At 59.4% G+C, this 8,881-nt stretch overlaps 1 protein-coding gene across 1 annotated transcript; it reads right to left on the bottom strand.

Moving 5' to 3' along the window:
* Positions 1 to 7,462: 7,462 nt before the first annotated feature.
* Positions 7,463 to 8,822, bottom strand: RPS15 (ribosomal protein S15; the record flags this gene model as incomplete). The annotated part of the gene is made up of 3 exons (XM_061151238.1): positions 7,463 to 7,608; positions 7,690 to 7,924; positions 8,680 to 8,822. Coding segments are annotated over 3 exons (492 nt in total), but the record flags the coding sequence as incomplete, so codon positions are not given.
* Positions 8,823 to 8,881: the final 59 nt, after the last annotated feature.

Below are 8,881 nucleotides of genomic sequence, written 5' to 3'. Positions count from 1 at the left end.
GGAAGATGGGCTGGTGCCATGGCAACAGCCAATGGCGGCCCGGGGCGGAGACCGCCTCTGGCTGCGGGGCGTCGGGCCTTCGATAGGGTTCAGGGAGGGTGTGTATGTGTGTGGGTGAACCCCCCTAAGGAAAGGGAGCGCCCCAATGATCATGACCTCTTGTCCTCTACTCCATTTCGGGGTGAAATGGCCTCTTAGAACCTGCAGTAGCTGAATCTGAAGAATCTGAGAGTAAAGCATCCAGTCCTGGGTGTTACATCAGAATCTCAGGGTGGAGGGAGGGCAGCCCCAGGGGCGGTGGGGCAGGAAGCCCTTCCCCACGGATCCAGCCTGGCCTTGTTCCAATGGGTCAGGGCAGGCCAGGACTGGGGACACAGCTGGAGGGCCTCGAGGGTCCTGACTAGCATAGGGAGGTGAGTTGGAGGGTGGGCAGGCACGCTGGGGAGCACCTGGGACCCTGTATTTCTCCCTGCTTCCTTAGCAGAGTGTGTCAGCACCTCCGTGACTCCATGTCCCTCCCCACATTCCTCTGTCCCTGACTTTCTCTGAATCTCTCTGACTCTGTCCCAGGTGGAATCCACAATTCAGCCTTGCATAAGGGAAGCCAGAGGAGGGGTAGGTCTGGGGTCCCCAGAGTACCCATCCCCAGCTGTATCAGATCCTCAATAAGTCCCTGGAGGCCACTTGAGGGTTTAATACCCAGAAGCTGAATCTGTAGCTGCGGCTAAGGCTGTCTGGTGCCCAAAGGTATGAAGGAGGCACCAGGGCCACAAAACACAGCTTCGAGACCTGCCTCCATCTTCTCCTGGCTGGGGGACCAGAGCAAACAGTCATTCACCTGGAGACCCTCCCATTTCTCTCTCTGTAAAATGGGATGGTGGCTGCAGCCCTTGCAAGGGCTGGTGCGAGGAAGGCCAGGACAGGAGGGGCAGCCAAGGCCACAAGGACCACATTGTTTCCTGTTGGGTGAGTTGCAGGAGGCCCCGTGTGCCCCATCCTGGGATGACAATGCTGAGGGCCCTGAGAGGATGCAGACCTTGACTGTCCCAGAGCCTCTAGAGCTGGACATTGGTGTCCCCAGCCTGCAGGGCTCAGAAGAGGGGTGCAGCAGGCAGAAGTCCTTCCAGAGGCTGGGGAGGCTGCACTGAGAAGAGGACATGGGTGCTGGGCCCCTTCAGGATGAATCAGAATTGGGCATGGGATTAAGGAAGGGAAAAGCTTTCCAGGCTGAGGGAACAGCAGGTCTGATGCTTGGAGCCAGGAAAGATCAGAGCCCACTCAAGGCATACAGGCATCTGGTGGGGCCACAGATGACAGAGGGTGGTAGTGTTGGATCAGGAAAATGATGAGGCCTTTAGAGCAGGGGCAGTCCCCATGGAGGAGTCCTGGGGCTGAGTGGGGGTGGGGAGAAGGCAGAGCCCAGGACCTCAGCTTCAGCTCCACCTTGACTCCCCTCTACAACCTTGGGCACATCTCTCTCTGACTTCAGTTTCCCACTTGGTTCACTGGGAGGTGGGTTGGAGAATCACTGCCCCCACCCCCATGGGATGAAGTCTTAGCTCCCCCACCCAGTTTCAGATGGCAGTGTCCTCAGCCAGAACATTAGAGCTGGCAGGGACTTGGAGGGTCCAATGACCAGTCCTATCCTCATACACAGGGGCAAACTGAGGCTCAGGGCAGGAAGCATGTTGCCTAAATTCATGCAGGAGTCCCACTAGATCCTCCCTGGGCGAGAGTGGGTGAGATTTCTCACCACTCTGGGTGTGTCTTTGACCTGGAAGGCTAGAGCACATGAGGGCTGGATTGTTGTTGTTCAGTTACTAAGTCATGTCTGTCTCTTTGCGACCCCATGGACTGCATGCAGCACGCCAGACTTCCCTGTCCTTCACTGTCTCCTGGAGTTTATTCAAACTCATATCCATTGAGTCAGTGATGCCATCCAACCATCTCATCCTCTGCCTCCCCCTTTTCATTTTGCCTTCAAATTTCCAAAGCATCAAGGTCTTTTCCAGTGAGTCAGCTCTTTGCATCAGGTGGCTGAAGTATTGAGGGCTGAGACCCCCAAGGCAAAATGCCCTGTCCCCAAGCCTCTGGAACATCATGTCGCTGACATCATCCAAGACTTGACCCTGTAAATCTCTGAGACACAGCCAGAATGTGGCATCACTGGAAATTCTAGAACCACAAGAGCCTTCGTAACCCTCAGAGGCTCCCAGAACCCCAGGCTCAGTCTTGGGAGGTGCTGAGAAGCAGTGCCCAGGTCTAGCGGGGGGTCCCCTCCCAGTCTCCATCCCTGCTATCATCTGCACCCCCTAGTGCACAGGGCTGTCTTCTCCCCACCCCCACCTCAGCACTTGGTCCGGCACACAGTCAGGTTCACTCTTGGGTCTTCTGAGCCTGACCTCGAGCATCTCTGCCGCCTTGATTCTCTGCCCTCCCCCGCTGAGCCTCAGCTGTGTCAGGAGCTGGAGACGGAACCAGAAGTGGCCCCCGACTCAGAGCTGGATGATAGGCGCGTGGGAACAGGAAGACACCAGATGGTCATGAGACCACAGAGATGGGCTCAGGTTGGGTGACTGAACAGGGCCCTGACAGGTGAGGAGAAAATGCCACTGGAGGTGGGAGAGGGGTGGAGCCTGCCGGGCCAGGCCGCGTCCCTGAATCCCGGTCTCCTGACAGCGGTTCTGGGCCTCAGTTTCCCGGGAGTGGAGGGGCCGGGCGCGCTGCCCGTCAGCACCGTGGATAGCTCCCGCCGGCCTCCTGGCTGTGTCATGTGCTGGCGTATCCGCTCCACGCTCAGGCTCCAGCCCAACTCTAGGCATGACCTTGGGGGCTCCCCGCTGCATCCCCCAGCCTCAGTTTCCTCCTAAGGAGGGGATGTTAAAGCCCCAGGATTCGAATGTCAGAGGTAGCAAAGCTCTCGGCCCCGGTGGGATGGACATTAGTATTAACATCAGCATGGGCGATGTTAGTCATATGCTCGGCGTCTAGAGGGGGAAACTGAGGCCTGGAAAGGCGCAGGGCGTGGCACGTCCCTCCAGCCGCCTGTGCTTGTCGAGCTTCAGCACAGCGCGCCCCAGCCGCAGCCTTCCTCTCCCACCAGTCTCCTGCCTGGTCCGCTCAATGAGGAGGGGTCTGGAGGAAGTCTTTCTTGGAGGCTTTACGCTGGGCACGAGGTGACCGCGCTTGCGCAAACCCGGGAGTGGGGGGAGGTTGACTGCGGCGCGGGGGAGCGGCTCCCAGCCCTGAGAACGACCTGAGGCGGTTTCCCTGGCAACGGTCTCCACAGCGATCGCGCAAGACCCCAGACTCGCGGAGATTCACTGCGCGTGCCCCGACGCCTCATGATGCCACGGACCACAGTCCTCGCCGTCCTCACTGCATCCCCGGCTGCGGCTCTACGCGCCCCAGCCGCACCCACGGCCAGACCCCACCCACTAGACCTGGACCCCCGCGGCCTACCTGGTCCCGGAAGAAGGCCGAGTGCAGCAGGCTCAGCAGCCCCAGGAGCCCCATGGAGCTGTGGCCACCTCCACCAGCCCGCGCCCCGCCCCTAGACTGCTGGGGGTGGGGTGGGAGGAGAGGACCAGGGCGTCTGCGCCTGCGCGGAGCAAGGGGCGGGGCAGGGTCACACATCCAGGCAGGCGGGGTTTCTAAAGCCGAGGGGGCTAAAGAGGGGAGGCCTGGAGGACCCGCGAGGGCGGCTGGGGTCTCGAGGGCTGAGGACTTGGGAGGGGTGGTGTGAGATCCGGAGAGAGGGAGGTGGGGGCGGGACCAGCGTGAGCGGAGGAGGGGGGAGGGGCAGGGGTCCGACGGGCTTGGGGAACCCTAGAGGCCGGGAGGGGCTCTCACGGGAGCTGCGGAGGAAGTTGGTGTTGGGAAGTGCCGCGGTAGGAGGGGTCCCACGGAGGATGGAGATCTCGTAGGCATGGGGGTGGTGCCGCCCTTCGCTTGGAAGGTGTCCCCGCAGAGGCCGGGCGGCGCGTTCGGTTCATTAGTCATTCAGCAAACACTGGCTGCGAGCTCTGAGTTGGGCGCTGGGCACGGGCCGGGCCGGGGCGGGGCGCGGGTGGGGGAACTGGTGGGACGACACCACTAGTAAACAAGGTTTCAGTAATTTACCAAATACTTATTAAGCACCTACTGTGTGCTAGGCCCTGTGCATGGAACAAAACAGTGAAAACCCCTGTCTGTGGGAAGCTGACATCGGGTGGAGAGGGGCCGACAGTCAGCAAGACAACATGTTGGGTAGAGGAGGGTGCCGAGGAGGAAAGAGCCCGGGAGCTGAGGGGCTGCTGGAAAGTGCACTTGAATGGAGATGTGAAGGGCAGGAGGAACAACCAGAACGAACAGAGGAAGCTGGAGGTGAGGGAGAGGAGGGGGAGGGGCGGGTGAGGCCGCGCAAGCCCCCAGGGCAGTGGTCAGAGCAGGGACGCGCCCCGCCCGCTGCTCATAGGCGCCCTCTGGTGTCTTCAGGGAAAACGGCCGTGAGTGGCGCTGGGAGACGCAGGAGACTGCGGGGGTCCCGGATAAGTGGGAGTTGGGGAAAGATGGTGGAGAAGGGAGGATGGTGAGGGTGGTGGAGGGGACGTTATCGCGAGCTCTGCTAAGTCTTGGGAAGTAGAGAACAATATGTCCTACTGTACTCCTGGAAGTAGAGGGCGCTGCTGTGGCCGGGATGCTGAGGGCTGGCCTCATTAAGCAGGTGCTGGGATTCTGCAGGAAGGGCGTCGGGCGGAGAGCGGAGCCCGCGGGAAGGCTGGGAGAGGGGAGCTAGTCGGAAGAGGATGAGGAGCGGCGGGGAGGAGGGACTTCATGGACCACGGCGGACCCTAGGCATTCTTCTGGAACCTGGGGAAGTTCCAGGAGGATGACATGCATTTAGGTTGACGGCCAGGGTAGTAGGAGTGGGGCACTGGGGAAGCGGTTCTGAAGGCAGCGGACTCTGACCAACAAGGAACCGAGGGTCGAGCGACGGAACTGCCTCTGAGATGGTGCAGATGGCGCGCAGGGTTGGGGTACGGGGGGCGGAACCAATAGGATACGTTCAGGAGACAGGACAAAGCAGGAGCGTGGCCTGGCCTGAGCCAGCGGACCGGAGAGAGGCCATCCGAGTCCTGCCCCGCCCCCTGGACCTCCAGTTCTCCCGGAATAGGGCGCCACCTGGCTGCTGCTGCGCGCATCACTGGCTGCGTAGGAAAAGGTGTTCCCCTTGCGGTACTAATCTGCATTGTCCCCTAATCATACGTGGTTATTTACAAAGCCAGATGGCAATGCTTGCCCACCCCGACACCACACCCATCACTTCTACCAGGGCCTCTCTACCCAGCAGGGTGGAGGGGCTCACAGTCCTGGTACCCACATTTTGCATCTGCAGGGGCCTGGAGGCTCCAGAACTGCACTTGTAGAGCTTTTCAAGCTCAGGGTCAAAAAACTTCTCTCCAAAAAGGGGCAAATTTGCTCTGAGGTGTACCCCTCTATATGGGGCTTCCCTTGTAGCTGTCAGTAAAAAAAATCTGCCTGCAGTGCAGGTGACCCAGGTTCAATCCCTGGGTTGGGAAGAGCCCCTGGAGAAGGAAATGGCAATCCACTCCAGTATCCTTGCCTGGAAAATCTCATGGACAGAGGAGTCTGGTGGATTGCAGTCCATGGGGTTGCAAAGAGTTGGGCACAACTAAATGACTAACACTTACTTACTTACCCCTCTATATACGCTTTGAATTCAATGTGAAAAACATGCTTACTTCAGCACATGTGTTTTTCTGAATTATGTAAACCCCCAAAACAGACAATCGAGGGTACAGCAAATGCTCACCCACTCCTGCCCTCCCTCTCGAGTCGTGGGGCCAGGCAGGCAGTTGCTGGTCTGAAGTGAACTTGGCCTGTATGGCCCAGATCTTCCAGGCTGTATCGCTGACAGAGGTCCATGAAGCAGACAGCTAGTGATCTCACCTGACACCCAAGCCTCACATGATGGGCCCAAGTTTCTAGTTGGTCCCTTTGAAGCCTGATTGGGTGCAGGGGGCCGTCCAGAGTGTTCTACCCCATGAACCAGCGGGCAGCCCCTCACTGCTCTTCACCACCACCACCCAGGTGTTCGTTCCCCTCACCCTTCCCTCCTGCCAGGTGTAGGTCAGGCCCACTGGTCCCCACTCAGCCAACGGGAGCTTGGGTGGGATGGGGGCATGGACTGGAGGTCCTGCAGCATTTGGACATTGCTTACTTTTATCAGCCTTGTTCCTTCCAGGTTGCCCCTTTCCCTAGTTATAGGAACACCCTGTGAATCAGGGACACTACTAGACAAACTGCAGACACTAGTCTCAGTGCTGTCACACTATCTCCGGCCTTCTCCACAATAGGTTGTTAAGTGACCCGTGCTTTCTGTTCAACTAAACTCCAGATCAGGATATTAACAGTATGGACGCTTCCGTGGCAGTCCTCTGGTTGAGTATACATTCCCACTGCAGGGAGAGCAGGTTAGATCCCTGGTTGGGGAACTAGGATCCCACAGTGCTGTGCCAACCGCACCCCCAGACAGTAAGAACAAATTATGTTAAAACTGAGATAAATGAGCGCAGAGCAGCGGCCACTGAGGGGAGAGGGAGGCACCTTTGTGCTCCATCTCCACACCCAGACTCTGGCCATCCCTCACATACCAAACCCAAGCAGACCTGGATGTCTCAAGGCCACCTCAACATCTGCAGGACACACCCCTGCTGTGTCCACCTTCCACCAGCTCTGGCTTGAACATGGGAGTCCTGTCCATGTTCTCCCTCATCCTGCCAGTTACAGACCCCTTAGGGCCTCACTGCTGCCTGGACAGTTACCCACCCTGTCTATTCACCAATGCACCTGTCTTCTTTGCCATCGTGAAGGAAGTAACACCTGACAAGAACACTTTAGGGAACACGGTAGATGGGGGTGATCCCACCCACACAACACCCCAGGAAGCCTCAATGCACGGGCTGGGCCCTGGAGTTACTTTGGAAGATCTTTAGAAGCTGATCAGGAGTGCAAGGAAGTCAAGAAGAGGGACAGACATGGGCAGCATGGTTGAGTGCCCAGGGCACTGAGGAACTGTGGGCAAGGTGGGAGAAGTTGGAGCATGGGGGAGGGAGGTCAGGTCACTGTCCACAGGTGGGCCCACTGGAGGAACTCGGGAAGAGGGGCTCCAGAAGGGGAAATGCTGCCTTCAGTCCAGGAGTGGCTGGAGCATAGGGAAGGCAGCACAGATCCCTGGACATCCCAGGACTTGTCACAGAACCCAGTACACCTGATCCCTAGCCTCAACCTATCTGAGACTGGCTGTGTCTACACCAGGAAAGCTCAGGTCACATGCTGCCTGGCTCTGGGCCGTTTTTCACCTTAGCTTCCAGATTTTGTGATCATGCCCAGCGCTATTCCTGGGAGCCTTGATGGGTCACAGCACCCATGGGAAGTAAAAACAGGTCGCACTCAGGACTAGAGAAATCTCTGCTTTTATTGGCCAGCAGGTTACTTGAGGGGGATGAAGCGGGAGGAATGGGTAGCCCCGATACCGGGCCGGCCGTGTTTCACGGGCTTGTAGGTGATGGAGAACTCGCCCAGGTAGTGGCCAATCATCTCAGGCTGCAGAGGAAGGGTGCGGGATAGTCAGCAGAGGGTCGGTGGCGGGGCCCCACCCCCGGGCCCAGCGCAGCCCACACGCACCTTGATTTCCACCTGGTTGAAGGTCTTGCCGTTGTAGACGCCCACCATGCTGCCCACCATCTCGGGCAGAATGATCATGTCGCGCAGGTGCGTCTTCACGACCTCGGGCTTCTCCATGGGCGGCGCATCTTTCTTGGCCTTGCGCAGCCGCTTCAGCAGCGAGTGCTGCTTCCTCCGCAGGCCGCGGTTCAGCCGCCGTCGCTGGCGCGCACTGTATAGCTGCATCAGTTGCTCACTGCGGGCGAGGGCACAGAGCGGGCGGTCTAAGCCCCGGCCCAGCCTCAGAGCCCACCAGGAACACTCCTGCTTGACGAGGAGCTGCGAGAGCAACGTGCCCCGGCCGGGCGGGGCCCACAACACCCGCTTCGAACGTTTGCGCGGGAGAAGCCCTCCAGTTTTAGAATCCCCGCTCCGCTATCTACAAACGAGGAAGCCGAGCCGGGAAACAGGTGACTCGGCGAGTTGCAAACTCGCGCGACATGCTCTGTTCTGCTAGCCTCAAGAACCCAGCCGTGGGGCCACCCTGAGAAGCCCCCGGCCGATGAGGACCCTATGTTGTGCCCCCTACGAAACCGGCCCCTCCGCCCCAGACCGCGCACACCTCTAGGAGAAAGGGCGTCCCTGCGTCACAAGCTTCCCTTCCCATCCGGGGCTCGGGCTTCGCACCCACCCTGCCTAGAAGTTTCCAGCTCTGGCCAAACCTTAGAGCAAGGGTCGCCAAATCCCGCCCACGTGCCAAATCCCAGTCGCGGCTAGCCTATCTTGTAAGGCTCGCGGGCTAGAGCGGCTTTTATATGTCCGAGTGGACGCCAAGACGTCCAAAAGGGACTCGTGGAAACCTGTTCAGTTCGATCCTCAAGGACTCATTTTTATCCGCACGCAGCCCCGCCCTCTCGCCTACACACGGTACACGGCCGCAGGTCAGGCTGCAGCCCCAGCCCACCATGGGGACCCCTGAAGCCGCCAACCCCCTGTCCTGCCGCCACTTACTAGGACATGTCCAGCAGCTGGTCGAGGTCTACGCCGCGGTAGGTGAACTTGCGGAAGGTCCGCTTCTTCTTCTGTTCCACTTCCGCCTGCGCGGGCCGGGCCGGGGGTGAGCGGGGCCCCAAGATCCACCCCCAGTCCCCACGGCAAGGTCAACAGGCCCGCGGCTCCCGCGGAAAACCGCGCGGCGCTCCTGGTATGGGAG

This window comes from Dama dama, chromosome 9 (assembly GCF_033118175.1).
Source record: "Dama dama isolate Ldn47 chromosome 9, ASM3311817v1, whole genome shotgun sequence".
In the NCBI taxonomy this organism is placed as follows: domain Eukaryota; kingdom Metazoa; phylum Chordata; class Mammalia; order Artiodactyla; family Cervidae; genus Dama; species Dama dama.
The sequence above is the reverse complement of the archived record's forward strand: the minus strand, read 5'-3'. Positions and strand labels throughout refer to the sequence as shown.